Here is a 22,363-nt window from a genome sequence, read left to right as displayed (position 1 = left end):
TTGTCAGCTGGATAGCGCTAAACCCCGACTGGAACATCTGCGGCAGCGCTCTCCATTGAAGAGAATGAGATTAAGCTGCGGCGGGGCGAAGTGGGAATAAGCCCCTCCCACGAGTGCAGCAGTATCCAAGCGTCCGTTGTAGCACACGTTCAAGTCTTTACAAGTGCACCTCTAGTGGTTTATTTATGAAATGCAGTCACACTTTCCTGCTCACAGCAGAAAATGTTAATGCGAGTTTTTAGGTACTACGTGAATACATAACTTACTGTTGCTGATTTCAAGTCCAAGTCTGTCTATAGTTTGGTGCGAGGGACTCGTTTACTTGGCGTGCATATTATTGTCAATTGTCATGTGTTTTGAAGAACACTGATGTTTTGAAATGGGTGTTGTAGCTAGTTTAGTAATTTTATATTTTTATTAGCAGGGAACAGACAAAAGAGCAAAACTTATATTTGTTTATTCATTACAAAGTGTACAGGCCAGTTAAGAAAAAAAAGACCATGTCAATGCTAAGTCAAAACACAGCCTTCCTTGTGTAGTATTTATATAATTGTACTGGTCTGGCATTCTTGCACATTTGCACTCCTGCACTTCATGTAGTTTGTGTAGGTGAGTAGTTTTCTATAGCACCTTTATAAAGACATTAATTCATTTCACCCTGTACTGTACACAGCGAGGTCAGCACAGTAGTGGCAAACAGCTCCAGGGTCTTGGGCTTGTTTGAACCCCACCTCAGATCACTGTGTATGAGGAGTTTGGTGTGTTCTCCATGTACACAAGTTGGTAGATATATTGGCCATGCAAAATTGTCCATAGTGTGCAAAGCATGTCCCTGTCTTGCGCCCAGTGATTGCAGGTAGGCACCAGGCCCACCACGATCATGAACTTGTTTATGGAAAATGGAATGATTGAATGTAAACACTGAATATGTATTACAATAAAACCAACTGAACTTGAATTGTGCAGAATACATTTTGAGGGCTTTTTTTCTTCCCATTGAATATACATGTGATGGCACATAACATGATTCATAAATGATAATAAATGAACAAAGAATGAAATGAATGAATGAATGAAAAACAGGATAGTTATGAACTTTATAACATTTATGAACCATGGACCATGACCCACAGGTGTTCAAATGAGGCTCAGGAGTAATTTACAAACTGTGAGCATACTTATTTTGAATGACTCCCATGATCTAAAATAAGTGTATTACTTAAAACATCCAAGGCATATTTTAATGTGACCCAAATTCTCTTATTTAGGAAATAAACATGCTTAATGATTTTTGGGTTGATCCATTTTGGGTCCAATAGTCACCGCAGTGGGGTGTCTCACATAAACAACCCTTTAAAATTTCAACAGTATTATTTCATTTGAAAAATTACGTAATTCCTTACAAATTATTCTAATGTCTTTCAGTATATTTTAACTGCCTGTGAAATGTATTAATCATATCTTCCTTAGGGTATGCAGAGCTGATGTTGCTTTAACTTTTAAAGCTTATACAGAAATCTCTGCCATGTTACATAACACATGAATGATAAGCCTTTGTAAAAGTAACAATTATATTACTGAAAAATAAAGTCACATAAAACAAACATTTAATTAATTTCATTTTCGCATAGATTATACAAACAATCATGACACTCATATTAACAAAGTACACTGATTTATTCAGTATATGTCCTCCTGGCCCAAAAAAATATTTTAGTTAAACTACAGGGAAAGTGTCATTTTGATTTTCATGTCAGGGAAATGAACATTAACTACAGTTAAAAAAAATATATATATATATGTACATTTTAATAATTCATCCAAACATTCACAGTACAGACACAATTGGCAGGACATTGCACAGATGGAAGTCAATTTCCTAGAGAAACAATGCAATAGTTTCACTATATCTTCATGGTTTAGTAATTTCTTAGAAAACAAATTATAACTACAATTTTTGAATGCTTAATATGTACAGGTAATATAGTATGTTACACATTTTCTGTATAATCATTTACAAAAAACATCTTCAACTGAAAATCACAGTTGCTCCTTGGGACTGGCATACTTCTTGTAGTTCAGACTTTCTGCAGTCCATTTGAAGCTCCAAATTTACAGAAATGTCTTTCCTGAAGATACAGAAACAGGGCTCGCACTATCACCTGCAGAAGGAAAAGCTCAACTATTTTATATCCCGCCAAACCCTGTTAGTGATGTGACAATGGGAGATGAGGCATTTTTAATGGACTCAACATACATCATAGAACACAATGGTAAAGTTAAGGGTACAAAAGAAATCCCTGAAAAATATAAATACAAAAACATATAGGAAGAAAAAGCTTGCTTTAATTAGTACTTTTCACTGGCATAGGGACAAACACTCATATGTACAAAGATTACAACAGTTAGCAAATTGCAATAAGAATGTACAATACAAGAGAAGGCTACAGGAGCAAGCAAGAATTTAATCAGGTGTAAAATTATAAATCACAAGAAATGCTACGTTGTATTACTCTGAAGGCACAACAATAGGTTACTTGCATAACCCCAGTTCTCTGAATCAGGGGTGAGTTCTCTCACTACGGAAAAGTTCTCTCTAACCAACTGTAGTACTTGGTGCACTCCCTTTGTCAACTAGCTTACAGACCACAGAAGCAGGCAACCCTGGTTTCAAAAGAAAAGTGAAGATGTGGTGAGGGAGGTGAGAAGGGTAGAAGCCTCAGCTCCACTCTTCTTAGCAGTAGAATAAACTGTTCCAGGGAATTGATGAACACCTGAAATAAAAGGGCAACTAGGATGCAACTAGGATATTATAGACTGAGAAGAGCCTACATTGAGAACTGCATGTGCCAGAGGAGGCTCTGTAACCCTCAGCCGATGAAACTTAACAGATGTATGTGGTGAACACCAGCAAACTGTAGCACATCTATCCCCTACTGATTTTAATGCCATGCACATCAAACTACAACGCAAGTTGGATGCACAGATTCGTCCCACAATTTTCAGCAGCTCTCCTGCCCGTCTTGACAAGGTTGAATGTGGCAAGTCAGTTTGCTCAAACAAAATCTCCATACTCTTCAGGCTCATGAAAGAGATGGAGAGTGAGATTTTGTTGTTGTTACCCTCTTCTCAGTTTCATCCTTCAACACCAAGAGGGGAAGGAGGGGGATAGGAGACTCCTAGTCTATAATCACCACCCACTTAGAAGCCAGGATCCTTGTAGACCTGCAGGTGGGACGGAAGGGGTCTCTGATGCAGAGAGAAAAGGTTGGTGGTGTAGGAGACTGCAATGTAAATCCACCTCTCCAGAATTTGAAAGGGCAGTGCATCATGGGCATGAAGGACACCAATTCATAAGAAGGTGATGGTCATGTGTATTGACAAAAGCTGCACAAGTCACCAATCAGGAATTGGCAGAAATTCGAAGAGCCATAGAAGATCCAAGACATGTAAGGGACCACACAAGAACTATGCTTGTTGAGGTAAACAAGACAAAAATACCTACAGACAAAAAGTTTGTCTGTGAACTGTTAAGTGGAACAAATGAACGCATTGAAGAAGACCAGGTACAAATAGAAAAGGGCGGATGCTCTCATCACTGCTATGATTGGTCTGTCAGCTAGCTGACAGTCAGTGTGCAGCAAATACTTCAGTCACATGGGGGATGCTTCTCATAGTGAGATACCGAATGAAAGCCAAGTTTTCCGGATGTTTACATTTAAAATCCAGTTATGTAATAAGGAAGGGGGGGGGGGGAAGGAAAAATGCTCAATAAACACAGTTAATTTCTGTATTATTTTATTTTCACACTTTGTTACACAGGGTTTTTCACTAAACATAACAAATAAAATCCAATCTAAATCTTCTAAGTAACAAAATGATTTAGTAGATAGTTATAAAGAATACAGTTTTGGTTTTTACCAAGAAACATTCCATAGAATGTTTTTAGTGAGTCAATTAAACCATGCTGTGACATTCAAGAGTACACCTTTAGGTTGGTATCCAGCACTAACAATGTAAGAAAGATTCATCAGTGAATTGATAAGACATCTACACTATACAAGAACAAGAAACAGAAGCTAAGTAGCATTATGAAATAATTAAATTCAGAAGGAGTCTACAATTCAGAAGGCCCTTCCACATTTATCTCACTTTCCCACTTCTCAAGGAAGTCTTGCAAGTTCAAATTGAAAGTGTCAATTCCCTTACCAGAGAGGTGAACCCCATCTGGTCTGTAGAGCCCCGTGTCCAAACCAGGCATAATGTCCTCATGAGAGATTGAAGAACCACCAAGCTCTGTAAGAATTTTACAGACACTTTTGTTGATGGCCATACGTGTGTTGTCCACTGCCTCACTGTCATTCGAGTGTCTCCAGGACCTACGTGGCAGGATGTCTGACCAAACCAAGAGGCACTCAGGAAATATGCTCTTCATAGAAATCAGGTCTTTCTTCACTGATGCCAAGAAAGCCTCAGTAGTGGTCATGCCTATGTCATTTCCTCCCAGGTGTATGAGAATTACATCAGGTTTAGGCCAGTTGTCTTTCAGTTGGAGCAGTTGAGGCAGAAGCTGTTGCCAAGTCATGCCTTGCACACCTTTCCACCAAATTCGCACGCTGTTGGGGTCCATTCCAAGCTGCATCCCAAATTCAGGAGATGTGGCTCTCTTCTCAGCCCAGAACACCAGTGAGTGGCCACATATCCATACATTCTTTAGCTCTTTTTGCGTAACTTTCCCTGCAAAAATGTAACAATATATGGGGATCATTAACCTCAGTAGGCTTGACCAAGTGAGGAGCGAATATTCTTCCCCCTCTAATAGCGGGCTATATTTCATCCCTTGCAATGAAGAAATTTAAATCATTTTTAGTAGAATATAGCAGCGGACACAAACATTTTGTTAAGCTCATGCTATGTTTAAATGGAAAATATAGCCTAATACACCGATTAAATGCTATATTAAATGTTTATTTTAAACAGAGGATATCTAATGATGCTATTTCAGGCTAAGGCATCTTTACATAATTTTAACATACATGGTCCTTGGTTTCAAGAGATAATTTGGATAAAATTTATAACCAGAAAATAATAGATAGATACTTAATAGATAATTTAAATAAAAATAAGATAATATAAATAATAGATACTTAAAACCTGCACTTTACTTAAAAAAGCAGCTACCCATAAAAAGAAACTAGATCCAAGGGTTTTATTTAATTCCAGCAAATCTGTACTATAGTCTTCATAGGTCTGTTATATTTAAATGATCTATCTGGTTTAATAACAAAAAAGATTTTACACAAAATAATACAACTACAATGAAAGCTATATTTACAGATCCATCTGGAACAGGGGTTCTCAGTCATGGGGGCTCATTGGCCCACGCAAATGAAAAACGATCCCTTTGTGACACAACTTACAAGTTAATAGTATTTAACGAAGTATATCAGAAATTAAACTCTGTGCTTTCTTATTGTTAATGAATTTCAAGTTCTTACCTTTTTCACTTCTAGCCGGCAGTGGATCTGCTGGTGGTCTCTCCGACAATACTTCCCTGGTGATTCTGTGTGAATGCCCTTCTGTGTCTACCCTTAAGAAACTTTGCTTACGTTTTGTCTGAATCCTATGCATCAGATACACTGACTCTTCATAATCACCCTATTCACCTGGCTGTTAAGTGCAATTTCCTTGCTGCATGTAGAACCTAACTTACTTATCTTTAAAACAGATGCTTTATTATAAACCATTCTAGGTTTACTCAGAAGGTGAGTTAATTTGTTACAAGGTAATTAAAAAAGAGAAACAGCTGTTGTGTGCATTCTTTATCTAAACAAACATAAGAAAATACCTGTTCAATACTAGTTCAAGTGTTTCATTAAGACATCTGAAACAGATGAATTACCAGTAAAATCCCTATCATTAAAGTACGACAAAATCGACATGCTAGTAAAAATAAGTAAAACCTAGTTAAATAACTGGTTGGGTTGAGGTTAACAAGTCGCGACTACACTGAAACAACCTTCTGATTAGCACGTATCTAATATCATCCTGGTGTTTTATCTGCCTATGGAATGGACTCTGTTCCATCAGTAATACTAATCTATTACCTGGTGTTGGTTTCTGGCTTTGTCCACGTGTTCGCTGCGCTTCCATTTGCTGTTCTTTCTTCAGCCTCATCCTCTGATTAAACTGCTCCAGCTCCTCAGAACAAAATGTGCAAAGACAAGGGATCTCAAGGACATAACAGAATTAAAGAAACCACACAGAATATAATACAGAGATATAAGTGCTCATCTAGTCATATTTAAACAACCAAGAGGCACTGACTGAATTCCCTTCAATTAAAAAAAAAAAACAGGTGTTCAAGTAATTACCAGTTTCTCAACCTTGGGAGAAAAACATGACCTACCCTTTTTTTTTGTTTAGCTTTGATGTCTTCTTCCGTGATGGGTGCAGCTTGTTTTGATTCATCTTCCCCTTGACTGTCCTTAAGCAGAATTTCTTCCACTGGCTGTATACTAATAAGCGCAGGCTGCACATTAGCAAGTGTAGGTTTTACGTGAACAGGTTTGACATTATCCTGGTTTCGTACCATTTCTATTGTTTTCAGGCACCTGGCTGGGGTAGTGGGTTTGATTTTAGCCTGATTGGCGATATAACCAGGGCCTCCTGGCAGCATGGACATGTCAAATTGACCTGCCAATGGTGGAAACATAGGTGGGGGTGGAGGACAAAATGGAGGTGGCGTGGAGAAAGGAGGGGGGTTACGGAGCACTGGTGGTTGTGTATAAGCACCATAGACAGGCAGCAGACTCGGGGGTGGTACCTGCATTCCAGCAGGGTATTGCAGAGGACTTGGAGGAAGTAAAGCGTAGGGTGACACAGGTTCTTGTGAATTCCCTTTCTGGTCTTCATCAAAGTGATACGTAGACTCCCAAGAATTCTGTCTACTTTGAACATAGGGAACAGATGTTGGAGATTCTCTCTGAGTACATACAACACTGACAGTCTGAACTGATGTTGATGGGATTTCCATTGAGGGTTTGTAAGGATCACACGCAATGCTTGTTGATGGTACATATTTGTTTGAATCCGGTGTCACTTGTCTTGCCTCTGGACTGTTCTTAATAGTCCTTTTAATGTTGACTAAATCCTTCTCCTTCATTATTGCTGCTTCATTCCATTTGTCTCTGGACATAATAGAATCCAAATAGCTCATGTAAACCTCACGCTTAGATGATTTGGTAGGAGTTACAGAACGAACTCCCTCAGAGTCTGAGGAATCTGCCCTGCTACCTTTCCGATCATATCTACTCGCTGATTGCTCATCTTTTTGAGTAAATGAGTGAGAGGACGCACTTTGAGATTTGACCTTCTTGCCATACAACCGCTCCCTTGTCCTGTCAGCTAACTTACTTACTTCAGCTGTGTCTAGTTTAAGACCAATTGTTTGCAGCAGATTTTGAAGTTTTTCAAAGTTTTCTGACTTTTTGATATCTTCACTGCTATTCTCTAATCTCGGTTTTAATGGCGTATGCGCTCCACCTACCACATACCCTCCTTCACTTTGTCTATCATACTGCTCCCTGTTCTCTGTATATAACTCCTGAACATGGGGATTTTGATAGCCACCCACAGAACGTTTCAGGTGCTCAAAATCACTGTAGCGATCCCTGGGCAGTTCTGAGAACCGTTTTTGATCTTCTGAAAATTTACTCTGACTATTAGTAGCTTTTGTCACTTTATAAAGGAATTGATTCTCAGCATTTGTTTCCTTCCCATACTTCATTCCGACAATTTTAGAAAATCCACTTCCATCCTGCACAGCCCTTTCATGTGGCAAAAGATCATCATCACTGTGGTCTTCGAATTTGCCAAATATAGGATTCCTACGTTTTCTGCTTTCCATTAATTTAGCTTCATCATTTTCTGTTTCTTTGAATGGATCATACAATTCATCCTTTACAAGCCCTTTTCTATTTGTCTGAAGTTGTGGATTCTGCTGATTCCCCAAAGAAGCTGAATCTTTTCTGGCTTCTCGCAACAACGAGGACAGCAAATTTGAGTCAGCTTTGTTGAGGGCACTGAGAAAACGTTGCATTTGAGTAGAAAGATTACGTTTCTGCTCTGAATTTGAAGGCTGAGCTGAAGAGCAGCTGCTGCTGGGGGACTGCTCAAAAGTTGGATAAGAAGAGAGGGGATTCCGAGAATGTGATTCAGATGTTCTGTCTTCATACAAGCAGCTGTCTTTTTCCGCTACTTTGGCAGTACTTTTTTGGCAGTAAAACGAACCAGAATTTGACAACGGAGAAAATGATCGCGGACCATGTTGATTGGTAAAAGGTAAAGACTCGTTTCTGCATGAAGTGGAAGAAACGTCATTAATCAGTTTCTTAAAAATATCAACCGTATTTGATGGATTTGTGGATTTTTCATCCACTGGGGGACAGGACACTGAAGGTTTGGAGAAAGCTGGAAAATCATCTTGAGGGGGTTTACAAATTGAAAATAAATCATGACCATAATTACGTGGATTAACTGAAGACATATCACTCTGTAGAACAAAAAGAAAGATAAATCACAAAATTGCATCTCCTTTCCAAAACTTTTGTGTGCAAATAACATGCAAAAGAACATAAAAGTAATTTACTCATCTGTTTGCCAAGGACAAATAAATAAAAAATAAAAGCAAGTAAAATCTCCAGTAATTTATCACAGGAATAAATGCATATACTTGAAGGATGAAATACAGTTTTGTTATAGTATGAAGTAGCTAAAAATAACCACATTTTAATACATAAAATGATATTCTTAGAAAGGTCAGTGGCAGAGTTGGTCTGAATATATTAAAATTCATGGACACTTTACATTGCATTACAATGTAATACATTTATAATTCCTTTTAATTCAGTCTTCAGTTGATAATACTTAACTACTGTTCTAAATTACCTAATGTTATAAAAATAAACAGCGGTTAAATGAGGGAATTCTACAGTCTAATGTTGTTCTTCTGGCACTAATCAAAATTTAATGCATATAAATTACTATCAGTAAAGTGAGACAGACCTGATGGTTGTTAGCGGGAGGTTCTGACCGTTTCTTTAAAATAGACTTCTTTGGTTGAGGCTCAGGTTTTACGTCAAGCCGCCAGTTGTTCTTAACTGATGTTGAAATGTCCAAGCCATCGGAGCATGAAGCAAAATTATATTCCTTTTTTACTTCGGGCTCATCAGAAATGGCTTTAGCTTTTTGTTCCATAGCCACAATTGCTCTTTTACGTGCTATAGATTCACACAGGTCTTGTAACTGCTTCTTCTTCTTTGCTATTTCTTGATCTTCAGTCTCTGGCACAGAACTCTGCTTAGCCCATTCAGGCACTGAACAGCTATATGGGTTCGTAGTATTCTTCTTTGGATATTCTGCAGGTTCTGGACTTTTCTTACTTGCCTAAATAAAGTAACAAAGAAAATATTAGTAGGGTGCTGAATTGAAAAGCATGGACTAATGAACATGATTTAATTGTATGAGAAAACATGCCTGCAGTTTAGGATCAGGGGGCGGTTCCGAGTGTTTCTTCAAAATGGACTTTGCTGGTTTCATGTCAGGGATCCACGTGTTCTCTTGACATGTTTTGTGCTGATAATCAAATGTGGCAAACCCTTGTTGTCTGTCCATTTCAAGTACATCCTTAAATGATTTTGTGTTTTGCTCCATAGCAACGATGGCCCTTTTACGTGCTATCAATTCATTGAGCTCCAATAACTCTCTCCTTTTCCTTGCTAACTCATCCTCTACAACAGAAGAGCTAGCTGCAGATTTTCCTTCATTTTTATCAGGACTTCTGCTACGTCTCTTACTGCTGCGCTCCTTACTACTACGGTAGTCACCCTTGTAGTCTGGACTGCGGCTTCTCTTCTTAACACTTCGACTATTCCTTTCCCTGCTTCTACTGCGGCTACGACTATGTTTGTGTCTGTGTCCCCGATCTTTGCTACGACTTCGGCTCCGCCTGTATCTGCTGTGACTCCTCTCACGGCTGGAGCTCCTATGCCTCCTGTAGTGGCTGCTGCTCCTATCCCGACTGTGGCTCCTACTTCTGCGCCGGCTGTTATCTCTGCTTCTGCTATGGTCTCTATCACTGTTACCTTTGTCCTGTTTAGCTTTAATGTCTTGCTTTTGTGTTTTAGTTGGTTTATCAGCTTTGGAGGTCTCATCTTTTCCTTTCTCTGGTTGCCTAAAGCATAAACAAATCAATTAAAGACATCAGTCTTTGGATAGAATATATTTGATAACTCAACCTAAAAGGGCAGTGAGCCTCCAGAACCAGTGCAGTTTAGAATAGGATTACCAAATGTCTTATTTAGCTTATATGTCACTGGTATAAAAAAAAAAACCCAGATTTAAATACCTCAGTTTACAATAGCCTTGAAAACAGGCTGTAAATTGGCCACATGGAAAATACTGACTATAAATATAAAAATAAATAAATAATAATTTTAAAGTGTTAAAAACACTGCTTCCTATATCTTAATTTAACATTCAAACTGTGTGTTAGTCACTCACCTGGAAGTTACTGAACCATCATTTTTGACCTCATTCCTGATTTCTTCTTTTGTATCACTCAACAATTTGATTGCCGTTTTCTTCTGCAAAGTCCAAAACAATAAAAAAATAAGTTATCTCAGTAATCACAAGTGGCAGACAGTTTATGTAAATAAAAATAATATGGCACCTTCTCTTTGTCCCCAAAGGCTTCTAATTTTGGCACAGATGTGAACACACTCTCAGTCAGTCTTCTGATTCTTATAGCTCGTTTATCCCCTTCAGCACCATTCTTGAAATAAAAAAGGAATTTTATAAAAAACATACTCATTCTGTACATCAGTGTAGGGAAATCCTGGTACTCCTTACAGGAAACTTACCATAAACAATGTAAACTCAACCTTGTCTGACACAGTAAGCTTGGTAGCTTCCATGACCTCACTCATGTCAAAAAACAGCTCTGGGTCCTGCGGAGTCTTTATTAACCCAGAATTATCATCCAACTTCAAAATTACACCCTGGTACAGAAAATGGAACATAAAATGTACATAAAAGATGACGAGAAAGACTGCATCCAAATAGCCAGCTTTTATTTTTGTAAAAAAAAATAAATAATAATAATAATTATATATATATATATATATATATATATATATATATATATATATATATATATATATATATTCTTTTTTTAGTCTTTAAGGTGAAAGCAGCCTGTGCATAAGTCATTGAAAGAGGAGCAGGATCTCTGATGTGTCCTAGAAACACAATCAAAGTGCTTCTGTTTTAAGTTTTACTACATGTGGCTAGATTTGCTCACCAACTATGTCCAAAATAATACTTCATCATCATCATCATCTTTTCCACCTATCCATTTCAGGATCGTGACTGAACAATGCTTAATAACATCATTCTGCTTAACTGTTTAACTGAGCTACCACAAAAACAAAAAGTGAGACCATCATGCAATGCTCTATGAAACAATGCTCTTTTTATTATGAGATATTGTATGCTAGTGCTGTACATGTATAACAAACAGCATGTTCTTGTTGCTTCCCAACAAATGAAACTATATATAGAAGAGCAGTTTTTTACAGTAAGGACAGATTTGGACACCTGTGCAGTAGATGAAAATCTCTCTGCTGAAATCTACAAAATATAAAGCTCCATTCCGACCTGTATTAATTAACCAATAATAAAAACAAGACTCACTGTTTTGCGCTGCTCTGCAGAATCTGTAAGAAGGCTGTCTGGCTGGATCTCAATGTTCACAGCACGCTGTTCCTTGGTTTCCTTGTTGATGGAGAGGTTGAAAAGGACCTTGTCGCCAACCATCATGGTGGCTTGTGTGATTATATCACTTGACCTAAAGGGTAGGCTTTTCTGTGTCCCCGCCACTGAAGAGTCCAAAAGACCATGCGGATTTTCTGATTGCTCTTTTTGCTAAGATTTAAAAGAAACACACCGAGGAACTGAACAATGCTTGGAGTCGTAGAGTTTTGATAAGCATTGTTGGCACCAGTGTGCTTATATCCCTTTAAAACAATACGAGACAAAACACGACCGGTGTGCAACTGCCTTCAGAGTAATGACGAATAATTCTACATTGCCTTTAATCCCTGAAAAGTCAAAAGATTTCATCACGGCCAAACTACTAAGGGAAAACTAAATGGACAAAAAGACATCAAGTAAACTGGAGAGAAAGTCAATGTGCAAAAACTGAAAAACATATTTATCTTATTTTTTGTTATATTTGGGCAAAAGTACACACATAAATTAATACATATAAATAAAGTAAAAAAAAAACAAAAAACACTCACAATATATAGAATATGGCAATACCCTTAAATGCACATACACTACAAATCCAAAAGTATCTGGATGCCCATGAGCTTGGTTATTTCAACCACAGTTTATATAGCCATTGGTCTGTCAGATGAAGATTCCATTAGAACACTACCTGCCCATTCAGAGTGACAACTGGAAAGTTTGATGAAGGTTAAATAATGGTCTCCTTTCCACATAATTTTCCACACAAAGACTAATCTTTCTTTTTAAGGTTATCTGTGCAAAATATGGTACCTTATTTCCCTCCTTTTGGAAATTCTTTGGGATGACTTGTAAGATGGTTCCCTGATACTTCTCACTGCTCACCTCCTCGTTAACACTTATATCTTCAGAAACGACCCCTGAAGTCACTGGTTTCCACTACGAGGAAAAGGCAGTATAGTCACATTCACAGACCTCTAACACCAGTTTTAAAATTTTTTGCATTATTACGGTTAATCTTGGGAATGCTGGATACTTCAAAACCATTTAATGGTTCTGACTGTAACTGTAACTCTCAAACAAACCCCGTACAAGAATGTCTATGACAAACCTTGTCTTTGCCTGCAGAGGAGTCTGTATTTTTTGCCTCTGCAATTTTGTTTTTTGTCTGTGAATCAAACACCACTGAGCCCTTTGGAAGTTTCTTCAGTCTGATAGCCTTCACTTTGTCTTTTACCTATAGGAGGAATAATTTTCTACATTAAAAAATGAAAGCTGAATGATAATAATAATAAAAAGCCAATTGTTAATAGAAACGAGGTGACTCACAGTGATAGGTGTGAACTCCACCTCATCCATAACATTCAGTTCATCCTCTGAAAAATTCTCACCAATATCGGCGGGGACATTTTCATGTTTCTTTGACATTATAGAATAGGTATACGTATATTTGTTCATTATCACACCCTGTATATTGTGGGAAATTCGAACACACACAAAATCAAAACGAACCATGTGTTAGTACTGAAGCAATTTAAAACCCAAAATGTGGACCCACAATAAATGTTCTAATTATGGACTCAGTTAAACAAAAAAGGAATTCCACTGATATGCACATGAAATGCCCTATGTGTTGAATGCCTTTAAATGCTAAGCCATACACTGCTTAATGCCTGACATATTTATGTCAAAGCAGTACAAGTATGACATGTTTGCAACTAAATGAATTGGTTCGAATTTATTGTACAATTACCAACCTTACATAACAGCTCATTTTTGACACTCAATAAATTGGCTATATTTGCCATGCAGGAAATCACAGTCCCCGTTTCCCATCAAGGCATTATAAACTACTTTGTGTCACCTTTACACATCAAGCAGCTTTTAATGATTGTTTATATTTAACGCATTACACAGAAAACCCTGGAGTTTTCCCTAATAGGACAACAGGACTATTTTTTACATTTTGTGTTCTATCATCTGTCTTACCTTTTCTCTGATTTCCTTTGTGAGCAGAAATGTTTCTGGTATCTGTGGTGTGATGTTTGTGGCCCTAGTATCTTTTGTAATAATATCTGTGAGTAGCTGAAATTTCACTCTGTCAAATAACAGAAGGGTAGCTTTTGTGTCTGACTTTCCAAAAGGCAGTTTAACAGGGTCAGTAGAGAGAATGGTTCTGATACACCCAGGATGACTTTCCGGTACATATGTCTGAAGGAGAAAAGAAGCAGGTATTTTTAATCACTTCAGGAATACAGTGCCTTACGAAAGTATTCGGCCCCCTTGAACTTTTCAACCTTTTGCCACATTTCAGGCTTCAAACATAAAGATATAAAATTTTAATTTTTTCTGAAGAATCAACAAGTGGGACACAATCGTGAAGTGGAATGAAATTTATTGGTCCCCTTGCGTTAATACTTTGTAGTGCCACCTTTTGCTGCAATTAGAGCTGCAAGTCGCTTGGGGTGTGTTTCTATCAGTTTTGCACATCGAGAGACTGAAATGCTTGCCCATTCTTCCTTGTAAAACAGCTCGGGCTCAGTGAGGTTGGATGGAGAGCGTTTGTGAACAGCAGTCTTCAGCTCTTTCCACAGATTCTCGATTGGATTCAGGCCTGAACTTTGACTTGGCCATTCCAACACCTGGGTACGTTTATTTGGGAACCACTCCATTGTAGATTTGGCTTTATGTTTTGGATCATTGTCTTGTTGGAAGATAAATCTCTGTCCCAGTCTCAGGTCTCTTGCAGACTCCAACAGGTTTTCTTCCAGAATGGTCCTGTATATGGCCCCATCCATCTTCCCATCAATTTTGACCATCTTCCCTGTGCCTGTTGATGAAAAGCAGGCCCAAACCATGATGCTGCCACCACCATGTTTGACAGTGGGGATGGTGAGTTCAGGGTGATGAGCTGTGTTGCTTTTACGCCAAACATATCGTTTTGCATTGTGGCCAAACATTTCGATTTTGGTTTCATCGGAACAGAGCACCTTCTTCCACATGATTGGTGTGTCCCTGAGGTGGCTTGTGCCAAACTTCAAACGACACTTTTTATGGATATCTTTGAGAAATAGCTTTCTTCTTGCCACTCTTCCATAAAGGCCAGATTTGTGCAGTGTACGACTGATTGTTGTCCTATGGACAGACTTTCCCACCTCAGCTGTAGATCTCTGCAGTTCATCCAGAGTGATCATGAGCCTCTTTGCTTCATCTCTGATCAGTCTTCTCCTTGTTCGAGATGAAAGTTTAGAGGGACGGCCGGGTCTTGGTAGATTTGCAGTGGTCTGATACTCCTTCCATTTCAATATGATTGCTTGCACAGTGCTCCTTGGGATGTTTAAAGGGACCGAATAATATTGCACGTCCCACTTTTCAGTTTTTTATTTGTTACACATCCAATAAATTTCATTCCACTTCACGATGGTGTCCCACTTGTTGACTCGTCACAAAAAAATTAAAATTTTATATCTTTATGTTCGATGCCTGAAATGTGGCAAAAGTTTGAAAAGTTCAAGGGGGCCGAATATTTCGCAAGGCACTGTACCTCCAAATTGTAGTCATTAACATTTGTTTATTAAAATTCTTTAACAAAAAGTTGCAGTTTTTAAACAGAATCGCATTCACAATATTTTTATAATAACTATTAATTAATACAAAAATAATACTGACATTCACCTCTCCCAAATACAAACTGTTGCTTGTCCCAATTAACAAATATGTCAATACAATTACAGTAAAACCAATAATAAAATTCTTTGACTGCATGGCAGGAAGCCTTTGGACAGGAAGTAGAACATTTCACATTTGGAATTTAATAACATGCCATATCCCTACACGTGAAATACACTATGGTAGCACTATGGTAATCTTGTACTCACTTCTGGAAGAGGCGTGATGACCACACCTTCGTAGATTGTTTCTTCAACTTCATCTGTCCCTCCCGGGGCCACTTTCACATCAGCAGCACATTCTTTCCCCTACAATCATCAAAAAAAATTTTTTAATTGCTTAGAACGCATTTACAATTTTACTTTACTAATCTCAAATGGATAGAATGCACTTACCAGTTCTTTGATTGCTGTAAAATGTACTTTAACACCTGGGACTAAATGGGTCCGGCTTCCAAAATAAGCATCAAAAGAAAAAGAGAACTTTTTCAGATCCTCTCGTTCAATGAACCCATAGTTGTTCTAAACCGAAAAGGACAAAAAATAATAATAACAATAAGCAATTAATATGTAAATAACACAGAATCAATAAAATAATTTGACAAATGAGTAATTAACTATAACAAATCATTTTGTAGTGGTAATTAAAAATAAAAGTTTTAAGTTTTCCATTGTAAAATTAGTTTATTTATACAGCTCTACATCTAATAGCATATAGCAAATATTTTATGCTTTATCTGTTTTTGTTTTCTTTTATACATATCCTATTTATCCCCTCTTTTCCTCAAGTAGCCCTTACTGTCTGACAGGCTGCAATTGTAAATAAGAATTAATGACTTGCCTGGTTAAATGAAAGTTTAAAATAGAATATTTAAAAAATGATTGTCTTTTAAATTATAAATATAAAGTTGCTTACACCAATAAATGAAATTACTCCAAAGGAACGCCCTGGAGGAGGTCTGAAAGACAATACACAGAGATAAACCCAGTCACATTTAGTCACACACCAAAAACTTCAAGTCAATATTCAAGTAATAGAAGCCAAAGCAAATTACTTGACAGATTTTGATGCAGTCTTGAGTGCTGCTGTTATTGTCTTCGAAGCTTCAGTCTTAGTAATTTCACTCTTGGTTTGCTTGGATGCAGGCTGAGCACTGAGAGGTGGAGCCATAGTCTTGAAACAAACAAACAAATAAATAAAGGCTAGTTAATGCCAAGGAATTTCATCAATCCCATAGTACAGTGGCCAGGGTGGAATTCAATTCATCCCCTGTTCTTTGTTAACAGCTTGAAAGTCCTCAAAATGTAAGACTGACTTGATTATCTGTGGCTATGAAAAATGGAAACATATGGATTTATAATCCTAATTGGAGAGCAAACTAACTGAACTATAGTAAAACTAGAACTGGTCCAGTCAGGGTGAGTTTGATTTGTCTAATCAGCACTGAGTGGTAGATTGCTGATGGTAGCAGCTGGTGAATAAAAAGTCAACTTCAATTTAGAACTTCTTTGTATTGCATTCTTTTCATGAACAATTACATTATTGCCAGCTTATTACTCTTAATGTTCATTCACATTATATGAAATATGCATTGAACTTGCCAATGGCATCTGTGCAAGCTGCTTTTCTCACCTCTCACAGTATGCATGGCACTTGCTGGTCTGATTGGACAAGTTCTTGCTTTACAGTTTAATCAGATTAATGTGAAATTAAGATTTTAAAACCCCTGGGAACCCATTTTGAAACTTTGTGGGGTTTTTTTTATTAAGCAAAACTTGGGTGTTATGTGAAACCTTTAGCAAAGTTTAAATAGAAAAAAAAACACAAAACAAAAATATGATAAATCCTCCTCAAAAGTGACCAGTACTGCTCTCCTTCAATGTTGAACAGGCAGTCCTGAAAGTGGGTAATGCTTATGTCACCATTACCCTGAACAATCACAAGGCTACCAGAGCCATGCCTCCTCTCTGAGTTGATAGACAGGTGGGCTAAAGATTTGGAGTCATTAGTAAACAATACTGAACAAGCCTGAATTGATTACGTCCGCGTGTTTAATAGAGTATCAGCCTTCAGCGCGCAAAGCAGAGTAACAGTGGGAAAGGCAGACCCACTCTGTCTGTATACAGCCGAGATAGCAGCCACACTGGGCCAGCGTGTACAAGAAAGTAGCAGTGTGGATAAAAGCCACACTCGGTCAGCAGTATAGCAGAGTAGCAGCGGTAGAAAGCACCAATTTGGAGACACTCTAGAAGGTATCCAGTTCATACAATTATGTCAACATTAGTGCTGGGCGATATGAGCGCAAATAAATATCACAATGAATTTAAAATTTAACACAATTGCAATTAATTGAACATTTTACCACAATTACGATTAATGAACGATCATTTTGTTTTGGTATTTTTGACCCTCATAGTTCAGTGGTGAGGCTTGTACTGTAATGTTGCTGGTAGCTTGTTCCTCTCATTTTTTTCTTAGTGTTTACATTTGACTTATTTTTGCTCAGTGTCGTCTTAATTGTAGTGAAACACAGCACGTCCAAACAACAGACACTGTGTTTTTCTTTGGTACTAGTTGCTCGAGTCACTTGGTTAGCCTTGGGGATTAGGTTGCTTCCATGTGGCAGATAGGGGCAGAATCACAGGACTACAGCTTGCTAGCATGGTTTTAAAGGGACAGTACATAAACACACAGTGGGGACATAACAGAATAAAAATAATAAATTTAAACACACGTTTTTTATATTTTATGTGTCTTTGGTGTGGTTTACACAAAATTTGAAGTCACAAACAGTCATTTGTATTGGACCACGCCCACATCGTTCTCAGAGAGCTCTGAGGAGCATATTTTCGTCATTTTTAGGGAGAGATTTATCATATTTCTGTTTTGTTTTGTTATTTAAACTTTTCTTAGTGTTTCACATAACACCCAAATTTAGAACTATACAAAAACCACAACATTTAAAAATGGGGTTAAATCCACAGTTAAAATAAGATGAACATAAAAAAAGAAGCTATGTGTAGATTTATACATTAACAATATTTAATTTTCAATCAGCAATATTTTTCACACACATGAAAACCCTTTATAAATATGACTAATTTATAAACTGACCCTTATTTGATTACATACCACAGTTTCACTGCTAGCCATACCTGATCATTGTTATGGTAAAGGTAAATATTGCAGAAATACTGTGAAGTGTAATTCTCATTCTAGGGAAAGGAAAACTTGCTAAAGAAGATAATATTTACGTTTAATTAAAACATGAAGCTAGTAGATATTAGCATTTAGTTAGTGCAAGTAGCTCAGCTGACCAAAAAGTAGGACTTTATAGTTCTACATTTACAGACTGTAGCCTGTCTATTGCTGCACAGTTTGTGTTGTTTGTCCTATAGTCCTTCATTAGTGGTCACTAGACGCTGCCCACAGACAGTTGTTGGCTGGATATTTTTGGTTGGTGGACCACTCTCAGTCCAGCAGTGACAACGAGGGGTTAAAAACCTCCAGCAGCACTGCTGTGTCTTATCCACTTGTACCTGCACACCAACAGACCAAACCACATCAATAACTGCAGCACTGAGTATGATCCACCATGAAAATCATACCTGCTCTGTAGTGGTCCTCTGAGGGATTTGACCATTGGAAACCAGGGATAGACTAGGGATGGACTACAGTTTGCAAATGGTTTAACTGGCCACCTGCAGGAGTTGTTTGCATCTGCATTTAAAGTGTTATTTACTCCCTTTTCTGAGGACCAGATGCCTTTCTGTAACACTCAAATTTACATTGATTTCAGTGTATTGTTTAGGTTTCGTCTTAACCTGTGTAGGTTTTCCATCTACAGTGTACTGTTTCAGGTTTTTGACTTGAACAACATAAAATGTTTATTAACATTTAATTTTGCTTGTGTGCAAAATGTCACCACTGCAGAAAAAAAATACAAATATATACAGTTTTGTGTCTATACAAATTTAGAGTGTATTCTGCAATTAAAAAAATAATTAATTAAAACACCAGCGTTGTAACTTACAACTATATCCTGGACCATGGTTGCTCCTGGTACTCTTCCCATGTGATCCGGAGGGGGTATGAAAAAGCCTCCTCTCCCTCTGTGATCATCACCCTTAAATGGGGAGGGACAAAATGTTTGTATATAACAAAAAGATGTCACTTTTTTCATTCAGTACACATTGATTTTTACTGACTACATTAATTAAACAGGTTTAACCACTCCTGACAGTCATAGCTGGGTTATTATTACATAAACAAATACGCTATAAATTATTTATTAATCCTTTAACGTTTCCAATCCTATGTAAGAACCAAGCTAGCTTATACTAAGCATATACTAGAAGACTTTCAAAAGGCTCTGAAAGGACTTTAAAAAGTCTAGTCTAACACCCTTTAACATATGAAGAAAACAAGTTTTTAGTCACAGACTGTGATTTTACAACAGTGGAGGATTTTACAGGAGTCAAGACTAAAAATTGTTAATATATTAAACATTATTGATTTGATTAGAACATCAAGAAAATAAAACAGCTCTCCTGAGCTCTCGAATTTGTATTCATTCATTAATTTTCTGTAACGGCTTCATTCTGTTCTGGATCACAGTGGGTCTGTATACCACCCAGAAACAAGGCAAGAATATACACCTTAGACAGAACACCAGTCCATTAAAGGGAACTACACAATCACTGTGGACATTTTAAATAACCAATTCACCCAAAAACATGTCTTTTTTCTAGTGTAGGATGAAACTGAAACACCAGGGTTAAAAAAAACCCTATGAAGGAGAAGGAGAGAACACTCTGTGTCTCAGGTTTCCTCCCACTGTGGTTTGTCCATTCTAAAGCATCCATAGGTGTATGAATGACCATGAGAGTGCGTGACACCCTGTGGACTGGCACACTATCCAGGGTGTGTTTCTTAATCTGGACCCACTGCAACCCTGAACAAGTTAAAACAGTTACAGAAAATGAATGAATGAATGTCACATGCACTTTATTAAGACCCCAGAAAACTGTGTAAACCTGTGGGAAAATGGGTATATGACCACTTCTATTAAAAGTTAACCAAGGTACATAAACATCTACTGGATGTAGGAGTTGGTTGTTTTCATATTTTACAAGTACAGGGAAAACAAGATATTATATTAAGTAAAACACCTTGTGTTTTATCTCCCATAGATGCTATGTACTAACCTAGCTTGAGAATAAGTTTAGGGGCATTTTAGTAAAACTACTAGAGAAAATTATGAGATGCACTTAAAGGTAGAAATACACATTCTCAGCGATGAACTGCAAGAAATCAGCATGCTGCTTTCCTGCAGACTCTGGACTAACCTATTACAATGAAGACACTGAATACTTACAGGGTCTCCCATTGGTGGCATTGCATATTTTGGGTTCATAGCACCATAATTGTCCACTGGGCCATGCGCAGGTTCCATTGGGGGGTACAAAGGGGGTCCTTCCTCAAAAACCGGTGGGTGGAAGCCTGGTGGTCTGAAGGGTGGTGGTCCTCCCCTAAACTCTGGTGGGACAAAACCAGGTGGTCGGCCCTCGAATTCTGCCGGATGAAAATCAGGTCTGTCTTCATAAGGAGGAGGGTAAAAGCCAGGTCCAGGTTCAACTGGGGGTTGGCAATAAACAACAGTTCAAAGTGTTTACACAATATTTTGACACACATGCAATGCCAGAGTGACGCAACATCTTAAACTAACATCAGAACCTCTTTCACATGTCAAATTTCACTAAATCTGATTAAACAAGGACAAGCAACTCTTTATCAACATTACAACACTTTTGTTATATCAGCCCACCTCTGGGTCCACCATCGAACTCTGGTGGGAGATAGTCTGGTGGTCTGTCATCAAAGTCCGGATGGGGGAACCGTGGTCCATAATCAAACGGCGGAGGAGGGTATCCAGGCCCAGCCCCGAACTCCCCGCGTCTAAAGTCCTCCCTCATTAAGAAGTCGGGGGGTTCGTCCATGTAGGGGTCTTCCTCCATCATTGGAGGTCGGGGGAAATGCATGGGAAAATGCTGTCCGTGTATCCTGGGCCTGGGGGGTCCCATAGGACCGGGAAACCCACCTGGATGTGGGGGTCCTCCCCAGCATGCGTCGGGAGGCGGAGGTCCGCCTGGAGGAGGCATCATGAATGGTGGGGGTCCGTTTCCATTCGGAGGGGCACCTTTCCGTTTACGACCTTTAGACATACCCAATCTCGCGAGGGTCTGAGACCGAGAAGAAGCCCACTGCCCCGGGGGCTGAGGTAAACACACCAGAGAAGACGAGTGTTACCTAGGGGAAGCACAACTCTTATCTGCCTATTGAGAGGAAGGGCCTCCGAGGAGCATGTCCGTAAGCTTTAATCACCACTTCTGCTAAGGATGAGTATTTTCATTTGAAGGAGAACGAGCACCAAACGGTGGAAATCCCCGAATCATTTCAGCAATATAAATCCAAAATAAACCTCATTGCTAACAACACGCAGCCGTCCGCTCCATTGCAACACTAGGCCAGAGCGGAACGACGACCGCTCTACAAAATAAGAGCACGACTCTACGGCTCAAGCTTCACGGGAACCCTACTTCCGATATAGTGCACTGCATAAATAACCAAAATAAGGCTACTATACGCAAATAATACACTAAATATAAGACTAGATATTTAATAATTAATAACATAGAAATAGAATATCATAAAACACGTTTCAATAGCCCGATAAGAGACAAAACATGAATTCATTAACTTCACAGCGTACTACAAAGCTCAAAAAGTACTACGAGACACAAACTTTACCACTCCACTTAAGTATTTAATAAAGTGTAAACTCCTCATAACACAATGTGTGTGTGTGTGTGGCGCATTAAAG

At 38.2% G+C, this 22,363-nt stretch overlaps 1 protein-coding gene across 2 annotated transcripts; it reads right to left on the bottom strand.

Annotated features, from left to right (window-relative positions):
• Window positions 1-1,208: 1,208 nt before the first annotated feature.
• si:dkeyp-121d4.3 (uncharacterized) lies at window positions 1,209-22,001 on the bottom strand. Of its 2 annotated transcripts, none has more exons than XM_066678395.1 (20): window positions 21,308-22,001; window positions 20,858-21,054; window positions 19,514-19,606; window positions 16,535-16,653; window positions 16,396-16,438; window positions 15,876-16,001; window positions 15,690-15,788; window positions 13,801-14,022; window positions 13,141-13,278; window positions 12,923-13,048; window positions 12,625-12,750; window positions 11,755-11,985; window positions 10,923-11,060; window positions 10,733-10,834; window positions 10,564-10,646; window positions 9,538-10,234; window positions 9,067-9,447; window positions 6,410-8,554; window positions 6,108-6,198; window positions 1,209-4,737 (listed from the first exon to the last, which is right to left on the bottom strand). In XM_066678395.1, exons 1-20 carry the CDS (start codon window positions 21,702-21,704, stop codon window positions 4,118-4,120), a joined length of 6,174 nt encoding a protein of 2,057 aa, XP_066534492.1. In that variant the 5' UTR covers window positions 21,705-22,001; the 3' UTR covers window positions 1,209-4,117. The 2 variants fall into 2 exon arrangements, with proteins under 2 accessions (XP_066534492.1, XP_066534491.1); XM_066678394.1 differs by having other exon boundaries at window positions 1,210-4,737; window positions 20,858-21,117.
• Between the last annotated feature and the right edge of the window lie 362 nt (window positions 22,002-22,363).

The sequence above is a fragment of the Hoplias malabaricus genome, chromosome 8 (assembly GCF_029633855.1).
Source record: "Hoplias malabaricus isolate fHopMal1 chromosome 8, fHopMal1.hap1, whole genome shotgun sequence".
Taxonomy (NCBI): Eukaryota; Metazoa; Chordata; class Actinopteri; order Characiformes; family Erythrinidae; genus Hoplias; species Hoplias malabaricus.
The sequence above is the reverse complement of the archived record's forward strand: the minus strand, read 5'-3'. Positions and strand labels throughout refer to the sequence as shown.

Excerpts from the sequence above, each read along its gene's own strand:
- si:dkeyp-121d4.3 (XM_066678394.1), bottom strand. The coding sequence starts at position 21,704 with ATGTCTAAAGGTCGTAAACGGAAAGGTGCCCCTCCGAATGGAAACGGA. Across the intron at positions 13,049-13,140 it reads TGGAGTTCACACCTATCACT|GTAAAAGACAAAGTGAAGGC; the intron begins GTGAGTCACCTC and ends TTCCTCCTATAG. Across the intron at positions 9,448-9,537 it reads CCCCTGATCCTAAACTGCAG|GCAAGTAAGAAAAGTCCAGA; the intron begins GCATGTTTTCTC and ends TACTTTATTTAG.